Source organism: Manacus candei, unplaced genomic scaffold, assembly GCF_025592945.1.
Source record: "Manacus candei isolate 608988 ecotype Guabito, Panama unplaced genomic scaffold, ASM2559294v1 h1tg000037l, whole genome shotgun sequence".
Lineage (NCBI taxonomy): Eukaryota > Metazoa > Chordata > Aves > Passeriformes > Pipridae > Manacus > Manacus candei.
Genome location: NW_026138085.1, coordinates 2,822,193 through 2,838,357, shown reverse-complemented (window position 1 = coordinate 2,838,357; position 16,165 = coordinate 2,822,193). Strand labels below are relative to the sequence as shown.

Here is a 16,165-nt window from a genome sequence, read left to right as displayed (position 1 = left end):
TCAAAGGGAACTCCTAAATCAGGAAGGAGCAGATCAGTTGGTCTGATTTTGCCCCCAGTATTGTCCTTAAACAATCAGAGTGGCAGCCAAGACTTGTAAAAGTAGCTGGAGAGTGTTACACACACACACACATGGACACACGGACACACGGACACACACACACATACACACACACAGACACACCCCTTTCAACACTGAGGCCAGGCACTGTGCTGTGGTTAAACCTGGGGAGTGAGATTAGTGGGATCCTGATGGTACAGGATGGGTTTTCCTGCAGTAGCAGATGGCATTGCCACACACACCGTGGCTTGTCCCTGTTGCCAGGCTCTCTGTTCCCTCTTTCCCTGCAGAAGAGCCGCTATGAGACGTACATCAACCTGCTGTGCATGAAGATAAAAGTGGGGACAGATGACCTGGAGAGAATTGAGACCAGTTTCTTCAAGGTGGAAGCTGAGGACCTTGCTTTGCGGAAGACACATTCGAGCCCTTCCTTGAGCCAAGGGCACCTGTCCATCAGCTGTAAGGCAGAAAAGGACATTTTAGAGCAGAACACTTAACAAGGAATGTGTGCACAGGGGGATGAACCGGCGATGCTCTGCGCTCCTGGACTAGATCGATGAGCACAATTTTACTTAGGAAATTATCCGAGCAAAACCGTAGACATGTATGACATGGGGATTGCTCTAGTGAAAGAAATCAAAGAAGCTTTAGTTGACACTCTCTGACAATGCTCTGGCATTTCAGCATCATCTCTTCTTCATTCCCAACAGCACCAGTGGCTTTTCTTTCCCTCCTGCTGCAGCCTGCACAACAAAGGGATGTGCTGGTTCGTCAAGGGCCAGGTTGCTCTTTTCTCCACCAGCCCTCTCTCTCCGCCTTCCCTCCCTGCAGTCCCCACCGGTTCATGGTCACAGTCCCCGGCAGTGCAGGAAACTCAGCCGAGATGACACGGTCTGTGGCACCACCAGCGCTCCCAGAGAAGGGCACAGAGGGGCAGGAGCACGTCCCTCCCACGAGGGGAGCACCCTCCAGCACGTTGTGACGTGAGACGGGTGTCGTGAGCTGATCACGGACCAAGTGAGAGGTGTCTCCAGCGTGGCACGTGGGAACATCATCTGCCCCTGGCAGGAGAGGCCTGGAGTGCCCTCTGTCACCTTATCCTTTTTATATATATATATACATATGAATATATATAAATAAATATATATATATAAGGAAACTCTAACGTGGGTTTTAACCTCAGTGTGCAAGTGAAGGCAAAGCTGCCTGGGGAAGTCACTAGGGATGTGGAGGGTCTGACCAGCCCACCAGGATGTTTTAAAAATTGCAGTAGCCTATGTATCTTTTTTTTTTCTTTTTCTCCTTTTTTTTACTCGGATGGAAATCCCACCTGGCTTCGCTGTGATACATCGCTCTCCTGTTCCTGCTTATTCAGACAAACTGGCCAAGTGGCTGCTTGTTTGGCAACCACGGCATCCACCACTTTGGGTTCAAGGCACAATTGGAGCTGTGCACCAGCTCCAGGGAACCTTTGTGTGCAGGAGCAATCCCACCTGCCCATCCCTGCTGGATCCCTCCATCCTGCGATGCACATGCTGTACTCTTTTAAGTGGGGAATTGTATTCCTGTTCCTTTCTGCTGTCTGTGGTCCAATGATTTGCTGTTGTGCTGAAGTGATTCCTCTGCATTTCAATGCCACGACTGTCCTCCCACACTTTATTTATTTCACAGTTTGGTTTGGTCCTTTATCTCAGATTGCTTTTCTTTCCCCTCGGTGCATTCACAGTAATCAAGTTCCAGTTTTGAAGGATCTTGTAGCTGCTAATTACAGTCATTTATTGTTTATCTTTTGCAGCATTTTTTTAAAAAAACAAAATAAGATTTATTTGGACCTTCAATGTTTGAGAGCCTATGGACTACTGTTTTCCATGATGGTTCATGACACTAGAAACCTCTTCCCAACTTTGTCACCTCTTCTTTTATCTCTGTTTCTTTGTACAGTTTGATAGTTTATTTGAAATGATGCACTAAGAATCATGTAAAGAAAAAAGAATAACAATAAAGCTGAATCTGTTGGTAAAGAGAATTGGTCTGAAGCAGAGTTCCACCATGTGCTGGCTCGATCCCAGATTTCACAGCACCAGAAGGCCAGGCTGATACAAGTCTCCACCAGCACCTGCTGCACAAAAGCCAGGATTCTGTGGACAGGCAGCACCAGAAAATGGCAATTCCTTTCCACAAGTGGGGTACAACCCCCCCCCCCATCCCCCTGGGGGCTGAAGGCACTGGCCTGCCTGTGCTTTGGATGGATGACTCACCCCTGGAGCAGGTGTGGAAAGATAGGCTGCTTTGGGAACACATTCAGGAACCCTTCTCTCCGACTGGTGCATCCCAGGTGTGTCTGTCCATGTGCAGCCTAGAGATTTATGGGAGTAGAAAGGTACCAACACCTGCCTTGGGGGTTGGACAGGTTCTGGGGGGAGAGGAGGAGTCCAGGGCTACACTGAGTGGCTGTTTCTCCAAGGCATCATTGCTTTCGTGTCAGGTACTGTACAGACATCCCTTGCTCTGCAACCTCCAAGATGCTCCTACTCACATGAAGTGTCTGGTGTCCAGACTCCACAGTGGAAGTTTGGAGGAAACCTGGACCTAACTCCTTCTCTCCAAAATCCCAGCTATATTTTGTACTTCAGCCTGCCCTTTCTGAGCATCCCTTCCAGCAGGCAGTGATGTCTCCAGTGTGTTTGAGCTGCCACCAGGAGCAACTCAGCCCCTTGGTTGAAGGTGCCAGTCTGCCATCCTCAGCTTGCAGAGAAAAGCAGGATCTTGCAAAGTCTCCCCTGGGCACCAGGAAAAGGCCTCAAAGCCTTGAGACTCACCACCCCATGGATTTGGGAAGGGGTGGCAGCTGATGTCAGACAGAGGCAAGACAACTCTGAGGGTAAAACTTGCACTGAGGGTAAAAACTTGCACTTCACTCTGAGGGTAAAACTACCAGCAGTTTGCCAAGTGCACAAGTCCTGATCCAGGTTCACACACACATGCAGGTGTGGTGAGAACATCTCATCTGCACAAGGGCACTGAGAACAGCCAGAATTCCTGGTTTGACCAATCCACATCCTCAACTTGTGACCTGGAAGAAAACAGTTCTTTCCCCCCTCCTTCCCCCTCTGAAGGTCAAGGACTCAGCCACCCACCTCTAGGAGAGAAGAGCAGCATCTCAGAGGAGTTAGGCAGCCACATCCTCTTCTCTTCCTGCAGGTACCCAGATGTGCTTTCTGGCACATCCCCAGCCTGTGCCAACCCCTCTAGCAGGCACCACGACTGCTCTGGGTCTTACACAACCTCACCTGACAGCGGTGGTTCAGCCTGACCACTTCTCCTGGACACACCACCAAATTCATTTCAGAGGGACTTCTTTGTGGGGGAGGCTTTGTGATCCCAAAGCCAGGATCTGGTGCTCCTCTCCTGCTTGTGTCACCCGATCTGTGTCAGCAGAGCAGTTCCTTCCCCTCTGGGAAGGGCAGCAAAGGCATCACACACGCAGAGCAGAGCTGGCAGGAGGCTTTGGTGGCTCCCCCCACCTGTGAAAATCGCTGTAAAATATTTACGGCCAAACCCTGGGAATACACGTGGCTGGAAATGAGGAGTCTAAAAATAAACCAGTCAGGGGAAAAAGGAGAGAGATACACAGGCTTCCTTCGGAGGCAATCGGAGAGAAAATTGAAGTAGCGTAGCTGCCTCTAAATATAGCACACAATTATGGGAATCAAGGGGCACGTTTAACAAGAAATCACCATGAAAAAATAATCCTGAGGCTGCCATGGCTCTGAGCTAGTGATGCCTTAGCAGATGCAGAGCATCACAGATCCCCTCAAACCATGGAGCAGGGAAGGATCCCCCTGTGCAGGGCAAACCCACAGCTCCTTTCTGAGGGACCCAGAGAGCAGAGAGTGGCAGGGATGCTTGGTGGGGATGAGTTGCATTGAGTACACCCTGAGGTTTGGCCACATGGTTGCTCTGCACCCCAGGGTTGCTCTGCACCCCAGCAGGAGACTCAAGAGCTGCACTTTGTTGTAATGCAGATGCTGCTGTGCCAGCCTTGGGGGAAGTTCTCCATGAATGGAGCTCACAAGCTCACAGATTCTGAGGAGAGCCAGGGCTGCTTTGGGAACCCGAGGGCTCCCTACCTCTCTTTTCTATTTCTCTGTTTTCCTCAGGGATAAGCCTTGGTGATCTCCCACATGTGTCCCTTCCAAGGGGTCAGGTGCTCTCTGTCTGTTCCTGTCTACCTCTCTATGCTCCAGGAGCCACTGGAGGAGAGAAGATGGGAGATCAAAGGCAGTGGGAAGTTGGAGCATGTCCCAAGAGTAACGGGAGAGTGGAGAGCTGCACTGTACCACTGCCTTCATCCAGCAAGGCTTGGGGCTGCACAGAAGTGGGGCATGATGTGTCCAAGGGTTACATGGCAAATATCTCCCAAATCAGGATTTGACCTTCATCCTTTATCCTTTACGCTTTATCCTCACCTTTTATCCTCAGTGCTTTATCCCCAGTCCTAGACATCTAAGACCTCCTTGGGTGACATGAGCCCCGTGGCAGGAGGGCAGGATCCTTCAGCCTTTAACCTTCTGGGAAATCAGTGTTGAGATGCCTTATTGAGGGTGAAGTGCTGAGCCCTCTGGTCTGTCTGGAGTCCCCTCAGCGCATGTGATGGGTGTTAGGGGTGGCCTGTGACCCAGCAGGGTTAGCTCCAAGGCAATGGGCATCCTGGGGGGGGTTGGAGCAGAAGAAGCCCAGGCTGTGGGTGTGATTATCTGGGCCTTCAGCGTGGGCAGCATTGTGAGGGCTGGGGGCTTCTCTCATGGCTCTGTGCATTCATAGAGTCATAGAATGGTTTGGGTTGGAAGGGACCTTGAAGATCATCTTGTTCCAACCAGATCATCTAGTTCTAACCAAGATCATTAAGTTCCAACCTATCCATTTCCATAGGGTTGTCAGACCAGTGTGTAGCAGATCCTTCTCCTCCTAGGGGGAATTCATCTGGGACTTTTGGGCACCTCCTCATCTCACTGAGCAGGAACAAGGGAGTGAGATCTGAGCTGGGCTGAGCCATGAGTTCCCCCTCAGGGCCTGTGATGCCTGTGGATACACTGTGTTGTCAGTGAGTCTCCTACAGGGAGGCTATCCAGAGACATGGATTTGCCATGGGAGAGCTGAAGAAGGGACCTGTTTTGTGGGTGGGCAGGTGCTGCACGACAGCGCAGCACTGGCAGGGTTGGACCCAACACATCTCCACTCTGCTGACAAAAGTCACTGAAATGGGTGCTAGCATGTAGCACATGCCACAGATCTTGTCCTCTCTTGGAACAGCTAAAAACTGCCACATTTGGAGTGAAGGAGGATCTCCTGGGCTGCAGTTGGAGAAGGAATGAGATCCACCCGAGGGATGTGAGGGTGGCATTCACTCACCTCCTAATCCCTGCAGTGACGGTCAAATATCCATGCCAGGTAGAAAAACACCTACCTATGGGTCTCTATGGGCATAAAGATCTTTGCTAAACCAGAGCATCACTCATATGAGGAAAGGATGAGGGAGCTGGGGCCGTTCAGCCTGGAGAAGGCTCAGGGGGACATTGTCCATATGTATAAATACCTGATGGGAGGCAGTGAAGAAGAGGAAGCTGGACTCTTCTCAACAGCGTCCAGTGACAGGACAGGAGGCAATGGGCAGAAAATAAAAAAATAGTAAATACAGTCTAAATGCAAGAAGACACTTTTTTGCTTTGAGTGGAGCCAAACACTGACAGAGGCTACCCAAAGAAGCTGTGGTGTTGCCATCCCTGGAGACATTCAAACCCTGACTGGGCACAGGCCTGGGCAACTGGCTCTGGGTGAGCTGTTGTAGCAGGGAATTTGGAAGAAATCTTTTCCAGCCTCGACCAGTCTGTGATTCTGTGGATGGTACCTGTTACAGCTCCCCACTTGCCCCCCAAAGGGCCTGATATTAATGCAGCCCACAGCTTGTTATTTCTTATTTTATTTATAATATAAAAAAATGTTCAAGTGTTAAACAGTCGAGAGTTCTGACATTCAGACAATCCAGAGCAAACTTTGACAATCATCTTATGACAAATTAGCAGAGTTTTCTATCTGACCCCATCATGGGTGAGGAATAGAGGGTTTAGTTACTTTATTGCTAAAAGTTAAATGAAATAATACACTGTCAATTGTTGTATTATCTTCTCAGTCACAGCTTCACCATGCATCCAATCTACAGTATCTGAAATGCAAAGGACATGCAGAAGTAAAAATATAAAAAGAAAAAAGTCAGGCTACAATGTAAACAGGTTTGCTGCAGAGAACTGAGGAGAGAGGGGCACTTCCACGGGGGGTGCTCTGCCGCCTGGACACGCAGGACTGTCTCTTTGCGCCACAGGGCCGATGGCCAGAGCTGCTCCGAGTTTGGGAACGCGACGTCCGCTGCCGATGGCGGGACGTGACGGTAACAACTTTCTTTACAATACATGGCACGGTGGTAGGGGAGGATCCCTCGCTGGGCTGCCCCACACGGGGCCCTTCCCAGCCAAGGCAGGGGCGACAAGCGGGGCCAAAAGTGCTCGGGGTCCTGCTGAACCCTGAGGCAGCACAGTCGGCGACCGCCCAGCACCGCGGCCGGGGGGAGACACGGCCGTGACACGCCTTGGGACCACCCTCTGGGTGTCCTCCTGGCAAGGATGTTGTTCACGATGTCACACAGGACACCACAGCCCCCACGGCCCTACGGCACCGCGGCACACGGTGCCCCGGCCAACGCCGCGCCGCGGCTGCACCGCTCAGCCAAGGGGGTGCTGTGGCCAGCACGGCACCGGCACGGCAACACAGCCACGGGCACCGGGGCTGGACAGAGCCCACCCCGCTGGGAACACCACACACTGCCTGCCCAGGATGGATTCAGCGACCCGGATTCAGCGGCACCTGACAGGGTGTGATCCCCCCTCGGGTGTGATCACACGGGTGTCTGCCTTGCCTGACCACAAATCTGTGCCAACCCAACTCCAGACCCACGGGTGAGATGGCCAAAGGTTGGGAGATACATTGTGAGGGCTGCTGCTGCTGCACGATTTCATTTTGTCTTCCTACCTGTGTGGCAAAAGAAACGTTATTTCTTGCATTTCGGCACGGTGCTTTTGGGTTTCTTTTTCTCCTGATTTAAGCGAAAATACAAGTATTTTACAGGGCAAGACAGATCCCCGTTAGACATGATAATGGAAATGCTCCCACTCATGTCCTTAATGTGTGTTTAAACAATACTTTAAAGGATAAGATCATTAATAGCAGGGTACGGGGGGGCAAAGTGGCGAGGCTGTTTTCTTCTGACAGAAGAGTGCCCTTGTGACGGGTTGTCTCCCAAACAAAAATCTATGATCTTAAAAATGCTACTGAAACAGAATCCTCGGCATGAATCCCAGCACTAGCATACAGCAAAAGGCACCACGATAGTTTTGTTTTCTATTTTTAAGTAGTCAAAAATTGGCCCACTTTTCTTTTTTACTTTATTGTTTGTTTTCTTTTCTTCTTCTTTTTTTTTTTTTTAAATCTTTTTTTTTTTTTTCTCGGAAGCTGTAAATCAAGACATTACATATAAATAGAGATTCCCTATAAAAAAGTCATTGTCGTTAGCTATTATAAGACAACTTTGCTAAAATGAAAATAAAACATTTTATTTGTTATATTTTTTCCCCCTCTTTTATATAAAATAAAAATATTTATTTTTTTTGTTTTGTTTTTTTGTGTTCGTTTTTTTTTTCTGTTTGTTTGTTTGTTTTTTTTTGTTCCATGGTTTGTTTTTTTTGTTTTTGTTTTTGTTTCTGTTTTGTCTCGCCTCCCTCCTCCGGCCTCCTCCACGCGGTTGTGTCTGCGGGTGCGACGAAGTCTGGGAGGTGCCTAGAGAGGGTCGGGGTCCGGTTTGGGCGCCACGTGTGCCAGGCTGCTGCGCCCACTCTCCCCGTGGGCGCTGTGTCTGCTGCAGGAATAGTGAGTCCGGCTGTCGCCCGGCCGGTGCAGCGGTGGCGACTCTGTGTGCGCCGCCTCATTGTTCTGAGTGCTTAGGAACGGGGTGCTCTCGGCCACCAGCTCCTCGTCAGACTCGCTGTAAGAGGCGCTGCTCAAGGAGAAGGAGTCCCGGACGGCTCTGGCTCTGTGAGGGACGTGCCCGTTCAGTTTGGATTTTTTCCACCGCCTGTTGCTGCTGGCTGTTTTCTTTGGCTGCTCTAGCGCTGTGACGTACTCCTGCGTCGTCTCGTACTCGTCGTCCTCCGTGATGCGGAAGGGGCTGGAAGGAAGGCTCCCCATGCTGTCGTTTAGGTAGGTCTTCCTTTGGTAGTAGCTGTCGTACCTCTGCGTGTCCTGGAAGGGGAGCTGGTAGCGCCGCAGGAGGGGCTGCTGTTCCTCCACGCGGAAGCTGATGGGAGCCGCCGGCGGCAGGGACACGGCGTGCGCCGAGTTGGGAGAGGTGATCTCGAAGGTGGGCACCTGCGTGGTCATCGAGTAGTGGAAGTCAACGGGCGACAGGCGTGCTGGGGTGGTCAGGGCCGACACGTACCTGAAAAAAGAACACCTCTGTTTGGACACACCGAAAAAAACCCCCAAAACCATCAGCTGCGCCCGCGCTTTGCCGAACGCCCGGCCCGGGGACCCATGAGGCCTCTGGTGCACCCAGTCCTGGAGTTCCACAACTCCTGGGGAACCAGGTGGAGGGAGCTTGCACTGATGGGCCAAGGGAGGGTGAGCTGTTGCTTTCAGTGGGGCACTAGGACACCGTGCACTGTGCATCCCCAGGCTGCCCCTCCAGAGGGACTCGGCATGCAACTCCCGCCTGGAATCATTGAGGCAAGGCTTCACTGCCTCTCATCTGCCTGCCTTCTGTTCCCTCTGGAGCTGCCAGGCTTCTCTCCAAGCAAGATCCCCAAATTCCTTCCTCCTGCTCAGGCCACAGATGGGGAAAGCCTGGGCATTGCTTACTCTGACTTAGCAAAAATCTTATGTCTCAAAAATGCATCTACCACTGTCCTCTAGTGACAGCATCAGTGTGGCCATCTGTGTCTAGTCCAGCTCCTCTCCAAACAGCCCTTCCTTTGGCATCACCTCTTTCTAAGGAGCAGATCTCATTTCCTCTCAATAGTCCCAGTGTTGTCTCTGCCCAGTTCCATCTGCCCAGGCTCTCTGGCTAGTTCAGCATCTTTTTACCCATGTGTTTTGTGAAGTATGAGATCTCTGTACGAGCTGAGTCAACCTGAATGGACCAGGGACAGGAATGAGAGAGCAGGAGGCACTGCCTTTCTCCTCTGCCCCACGGACAAGTCCCACTGCCTTGAAGGGTAACTGCCCATGTGGCCACCCAGCATCACCAATGGCTACCTGCAAAGGGCTGGATCAAGGGTGGAGGTGTGCTTCTACACCATGAGGAACCAAACCAAGGGAAGGACAACTGTTACTGCTGTTGATGGTATCTCAGCTCTGCAGTTGTGCTCCTTGGAAGGCTGGATCATACCAAGCCCTATCCAACTGCTGTGCCCACGTACAACATCCTGCTCACCAGGGCATCCAGGACTGTGCTGAGGACACACACCTTGTCCCCATGTACCTGAGGGCCAGACCCTGCTTGAGCTGCCAGCCCACCAAGCTGCCTGGGGTGCACTCTCAAGCCAGTTTTTCTTCACCAGTTGCTGACTGCAGCCAGGTATTTTACATTCCTGTCATCCCTGTGCTCCAAATCTACGTTGCCACCAGGTGAGCAGGATGCAGCACTGGCTGCTGCCCCTACCAGAGTGGCCTCCTCTGGCAGGACAGAGCTGGAGTTTCTCCAGTGCCACCATGGCACTGCTGCTCTAGGGCTGGGAAGGGCAAACATGTTTTTGTTGTGCACGGAGGGCACAGCTCTACCCCGCTGTGCTGCTGTGGCACCGAGCAGTGGGGTCTGACCTCTCGCTGTGGGGTGAGTCCCGCAGGGAATCCACCGAGTCCCGGTACTGCGTCGTGGGCCTCCGCGAGTCCTCGATGCAGAAGGTGGCCCCGCGGCGAGCCCGCGCCTCCACGCACGCGGGGCTGTTGCATTTGCTGGTTCCCACCGAGGACAGCATTATCCCAGACTGGGAGTCTGAAGTCAGGCTCTCCGTTCGCTCCAAGCTCCAGGTGTGGCTTTCGTGTCTGTGGACCAAACCCCGAGTGGACAGTGAGCAAGGAATCCCCTTCGAGCTCTTCTCCGAAGAGCACTGCTCACACTCAGCTCTGCACCTCTGCACTGGCATCCCCTTTCTCTCTCTCACTAGGATATGTCTGGCCAGGGATGTGCCCAGCTTCCCAACCCTACCTTTGATTTGCCTTTCTTTGCTACTTCTTGGAGATATCACTAGAGGACAAAGAAAGCAAAACAGTGCATAGAAGATATTTATCCCACCACTGAATAAATGGCCGTGAAGGGACAGCCTCTGGAGGAAGGCCAGTGCAATCCTGATTTGTGCTTGCAAACCATTCTGGGTGTGGAGCAACACAGTGGCCATGCCAAGGCAAGTCAGCCAAGTTTCTTCAAATGTGCCACCAGCACTGCCAAGTGACAGCCCCTTTGGAATTGCTACCAGAGAGGAGCCAGGAGAAGCCACTCAAAATTAGCAGAGAGAAGTGTACCAAAGAGAGATCTGGATGTTCAGTTTCCACTGGTTTATAAAAGATTTTGGCAGCAAAACACTTTCAAGGTGCTAGACAAAAGCTATGATATGCTGGCTAGACCTTTCTGAGCACTCAGAGCCTCACCTGTCCTAGTCTGGGGGGAAACAGGACATCCCACAGGGACTCACCGGGGTCACACGGGGCCACCTGCACACTGGGGTCCCACCCACACCACGGCCACCACACTGGCACCCTCCATGGCAGAAATACAACACCTCTGAACTCCCAAACTGCACCAGATGGAGCTGTGCCGGTGGAGGATTTTGGGTGGGGGTTTGCAGAGGAGAGCAGGCCTCATTAAGACTTCCCAAGAACTTGTTAATTATTGATGGCTCCAGGCACATGCTCATTTATAACTTCAAACAGTGTCCTCATTAGAGGCACTGATGGAGTAAAATGGAGCCTGATTATGCCAGTAGTTTGCCTCTGGCATGACTTCAAGAAGCACCTGCTTGCTGCACTTGACTCAGGAAAATTAGGTGGCAGGTAGCCAGGGCCAGAGGCTACGCAAGGTAGGTTCCTCCCCACAGCTGCCATGTGCTAATGCTGCCCTCCAGGCACACCTTTGCTCTTCAGGAGCTGCCCAGGGATGGCCCAGGACTTTGGAGCGAGCATGGAAGGCCAGCAAAGTGCAGCTCTGCCAGCACAGGAGCCTCTGCACACCTGGCTCAAGCTCGCACACACCTATCCAGGGCTGGGCTGCAGAGTACAAATTCAAAAAACCTGGAAAACACACCGTCTAGCTCACGAGGGGTGGGATTTCCCTGGAAAAATCTGTCATTTCCAGCCCATCAAGTCATTCTTGGCTCCCTCTCTGCTTGCTGGAGGTCTAGCCAAAGGAATCTGGAAGGGATTCACCTGAAAACCCAAGTTCAGTATCGGAAGTTGATCTTGAGTACTTGCTCAACCCTGACGAATGCCTGAACCCTGAGGAAACCTGCTGGGAGCCACCTACGAGCTTTAGCTGAAAGAATTCTAGGATTCCTGGATGAATGGAGACAAACCCATCAGGCTAATGAAGTACATGAGCCAGTCACGTATCAAGGGCAAGGGATCTCCACGGAAAACACCGTCACTTACTGGAAGAAGCACAAGAGCTGAGTAAGAGGAAGAAGTGGAGCATCCAAACTCAAAACAGCATAGGATTCTCCTTAGGGCATTTGAAAGACTTTTCTTAACATCATAAAAATAGGGGAGTCTATTTGCAATTTAAATGCTCTTGAAAACCATGAGAAGTTCAGCTTCCAAGCCATGCAGCTCTTCTTCCGACAGTTATTTTGAAATTAAAACAAAAAATACATCTCATCCTGTGTCACAAGAAATATTGGTACCCTCCTGCTAGACCCAGTTTTCCTGAAAGCCTCAGAAAGACTTCCAATGAGAGAGGTGTCACCACCTCAGAGGCTGAGATTCTAACACAACTCTCTGGACTGTGATAAATCGTGCAGGAGTAGGGTTTTTTTTGGTGAAAACCTGTGAGTTCCAAGGCAGACCCTGACTCTGAGGAACTGACCAAAACATTTTGTGATATTTTGTATGCTTTGTCTTGCATGCAGCAAATACATTCTAAGTATGAAACAGCCTGTGTGTGCTTCATGAATTATCTCAGGTAGCCAGTGTGCTGCAAATACAACTTGCAAAGCCTTTCCTACATGAATCCTCCCATTTGGGTCTGTGCAAAAAGCATGGAAGCACAGCTTGGTTTCCTCCTGTTTCCCAGCAATGTCAGGGCTGCAGGTTCCTGCTGGCACCTCCCTGCAGGTCCGGGATCCCACTTTTCCACACCTCTCACCATCTAGCTGTGCCTGCAAAGACCTGCAGTGTAGACACGGCACACATGCCAGCGCAGAGCCAAACATCAAATGAAAACAGAAAGCGAGGTGAAAGGAAAACCTTTTGAATCTCACAGCATCCTAAGGCAAACAGCAGGAGAAAGTTCAGGGGGAAATGGTACACATCACCTCTGGCTGGACGTTGGAGTGGCCGTGGAGCAGTGATGAGATGGGGAGCAGGAGTGACTGCCCGAAAAGGTTGTCTCTGTTTCCCTTCGGATCACGTGCTCAGTGGCAGAAACATTCTTAGAAATATACTGTAAAACATGAAGAACCACACAGATCAGCCATCAGTTTGTGAATGCTGCCACAGAGAAATTCAGCTGGTATTTCTGGTGAAATCAGGTGAGGACTGGGTGAACCCAGAAGCTCCACAACCTACGGGAAAAGACAAGGAGGGTGAAGGCTCTTCTCTGCCCTTTCACTTTGAACACTGGAAAGGGGCTATGGCACGGGGACTGCAGAAGGGTATGGAGAGACAAGGGTCTCCCCAGGGGACAGTGGTACCATGTGTAGCTACTGAGCAGAGACACGTGTCTGCCCACAGGAGGTTACACCAGCAAAAAGAGAAGGATGTGAAATCTGTCAGAGATTTGAGTCCTACAGAAACACCCAGTGTGATCCAAATATTTGTGCTGAGATATTCCTCCATCTATCAACCAGCACTGCTTCTCACAGTGACACTAAGCTCCCTGCAGGAGGCAGTAATTTGGGGCTAGGGAACTGTGGTTCTTAGAATTCCCTTTCCCTCTTCCTTCGTGGCTGGGATTCACCCTAGCCAGATTTTACCATCCAAAGGGTGACCCAGCAGAGCTCACAGCTGATTCAATGGACTCATTTTCCTCAGTACTTCTTGTTTGGCTCTGCCTCCCCCTTCCCTTTTTCTGACCCCTCCCAAGGCCTTGGTCCAGCAAGGCACTTAAACCCATTGAGTTTATGGGGTTTGACTGAAGTCACAGGAGTGGCCGAACTGTCCTTCTGGATCCAGTCCTAAAGACTTAAATCATTCTCTTTGGTCTGACACTGGCACCCCATCAGGTCATCCCACCTTGGCCAGGACACAACTCCTGGCAAGGGCACGTGGGCTGATGGAGTGCTGACCAGATGACCATGACCTGCTTCAGCACAACGTGGTCACCACGTCAGCTCTGGTCACTGCCCCGCCGATCCCATTTGTCATCCCACAAAGTGGGACTTGACGGGATAGCTTAATAAACAGGAAACTTTGGGAACGTCTCTCTTAGTGGAAATCAGGGTCACACTTGATTCATCAAAACAAGCCTGTCCTGAGTGCCCAAATCTCATCCCGTACTTCAAAGTAAAATCACATTTCCCTTCAGATGTTGGTTTCGGAAATGTTTTTACGCGGAATCTCATCTCTTTGCTCGGGTTTGTTAGTGTTTAGCTCCTCATGGGCTTGCACACAGATGTGTAAGCACACACCCACACCCACGCCAAACCCCTGGTGGAAAACAACCTGCAGGGAGATGGAGACAGAGGGTCTTACATCGGCCATCTGGATTTCCTCGGGATCCAAACGTGGATGGCTCGGCCCGTTCGCAAGGCTCCGGTTCTGATGGGCAGGGCACATGTTCTGCCGCAAGTGATTATGCATTTGTTTCCTTTGCTTCCTTTAAAACAGAAGAGGAAAAAGAAAATCTATTAGGAAGACTTCTCTGGTGGGGCTCTCTGCCCCCACAGACAGTAGAGGAGGCAAGTCTTGAACACATGGATGTTCCCATGGTGTTTGTGGGAAGTTGCAAACAAGAAGGAACGAGGCATTCAACACTTGCCACGTTCTGCTGCTTTTCCAAACAAAAGGTGAACTTTTGTTATCATGGGCAATTTGAGAAGCTGGATCCAGGGTCCCTTTTTCAAGATAAGGTCCATCCCAATTCAGGAGAGGCAGGGACACTATGGTGCTGGGGAGAAGGAGAAAGGTGAGGAGAAGAAAAGGGGGAACAAGTCCTGGCTTGACCTTGGTGGAAAGGCACTTGACCTGTCCTGCATGAGGGACAAAGTGGCAAAGCCTACCCATGCCCCTGGCAGGACACCATGTCCCAGGGGCAGCCTGAACTGAGATGAGGTGCAGGCTAAGTAGGGAGAAAGGTGCTGTCCAGGCAGGAAAGGTTGACCATAAAAGAAGTTACCAAGCCTCTTGTTAAATCAAAATCACTCCAAAAGTCCCTGGAATGTACACAGCTGAGCCCACAACTCCTGCACAACAGGCCAGTGTGCTTCTGCTGTCAAAAGGTGAGCTGCTGGCTTGGGGCCAGCTTTTCCCAGTGACACAGCATCACCTGGCTGGGCAAAATGGTGCTGTTTCAGAGGATAAGCAGATGGTCCCAGGAAAGCATTCTGCTCAGGCACAGCCTGGGAAATGGCTTCACTGGCCTCCTGCATGAGACCTTCCTGGGAACACCACAGCAGAGCATCTCCTTAAAATAGCATTTGGGTGAAAAGCAGGAGAGTGTGAAGCATGAACACTGCCACTCACTAACCTCTGGCCAGTTCTTGTCTGCCAGCCACCCATACTCACTTGGTTTTACAGTAAGCTACCACACAGACGATGCCCACCACAAGCAAGGCAACACAGATTCCCGTGATGGTTAAAACTCTCTTCTGGTAGAGCTCCTCTGCTTCTGCAAATGGAGAAAAAGGATCCAGTTACAAATGGGGTCCAACACCAGGGGTGCCTCTGGCTGCACAGGAACCAGCACTGTGTGTGGGTAAGACAGAGGACAGGGCTCGGGCACACCTCCTACCAATCCACTGCCCGTCTAAGAGCTGCCCCAAACCTGAGCCCAGCTGGCCCAACCTTACTCACCCCTCACAAGACCCTCACTCCTTTTGTCTCCCTGTACCCTGGCCCTCTCTCACTCGGTAGCTCACCCCTTCTGCACTCACACTTCTCACTTTCCCTTCTTCTCCCACAGTGACTAATCTCAAGGAGCCCCACGACTCTCCTCTCCCTTCCAGCAGTTCCCCCCTTTGTGGTGCCTTAGTCACCTACCAAGGAAGCCCCCGAGCACCCCCCACTCACCACGAGCACACGTGCCCTGTGATGCCCTGATCACAGGCTCTGCTCTGACGGGCTCAGAATGCCTTTGCCTTGCAGCTGCTGCATGCCCTGGAGCTCGGTGGTGTCCTAGAACCACTGAGCAACAGGCCCCAAAGCATGTAGGTGCTGAAAGGGACATCCTAGAACGGTCAAAAAGCAGCATGAGGATGGAAAAGTGACAGTGCGTTCGACAAAGAAAAGGGAGTGGACTAATTAAAATACAGTAACCAGTGATGGAATTTTAATGGAACCCTAGGAAGCGATTCATTCCATTGCACCAGGTAGCTCAGAGGCACACACACAAAATACAAGCAGCTTGCTGCTGCTTCTCTCAAATGTCACCCTGTGTCATGGGCCACCTTTCAAACCAGAAAAGTCACTTGCGTCAAAAGCCAGACCACGCTGGAAGTGAGGTAATTCATCCCCGTCAGTCAAAGCTCCCAGGAAATGCCTGGGTATCACTTGGAGCGTAACTGAGCTACACCTAGGCAGTAATCCCATGGAAAGGACACCTCTTCCTCTGTGGCTACACCAGAGCAGATGC

At 51.3% G+C, this 16,165-nt stretch overlaps 2 protein-coding genes across 8 annotated transcripts in view; one reads left to right on the top strand and one right to left on the bottom strand.

The window, feature by feature from the left end:
* PSD2 (pleckstrin and Sec7 domain containing 2) overlaps positions 1-2,081 on the top strand; it is an 86,487-nt gene extending 84,406 nt beyond the window's left edge. For all 4 annotated transcript variants that reach the window (XM_051793686.1, XM_051793684.1, XM_051793685.1 and 1 more), the window contains one exon: positions 351-2,081. In XM_051793686.1, coding sequence (XP_051649646.1) covers positions 351-557 — 207 coding nt within the window. In that variant the 3' untranslated portion in view covers positions 558-2,081. The remainder of the gene's footprint in view (positions 1-350) is intronic.
* A 3,941-nt stretch (positions 2,082-6,022) lies between these two features.
* NRG2 (neuregulin 2) overlaps positions 6,023-16,165 on the bottom strand; it is a 160,977-nt gene continuing 150,834 nt past the window's right edge. For all 4 annotated transcript variants that reach the window (XM_051793691.1, XM_051793690.1, XM_051793692.1 and 1 more), the window contains 5 exons: positions 15,100-15,202; positions 14,068-14,191; positions 12,690-12,817; positions 9,985-10,209; positions 6,023-8,605 (listed from right to left, as the gene is read on the bottom strand). In XM_051793691.1, coding sequence (XP_051649651.1) covers positions 7,948-8,605; positions 9,985-10,209; positions 12,690-12,817; positions 14,068-14,191; positions 15,100-15,202 — 1,238 coding nt within the window. In that variant the 3' untranslated portion in view covers positions 6,023-7,947. The remainder of the gene's footprint in view (positions 8,606-9,984; positions 10,210-12,689; positions 12,818-14,067; positions 14,192-15,099; positions 15,203-16,165) is intronic.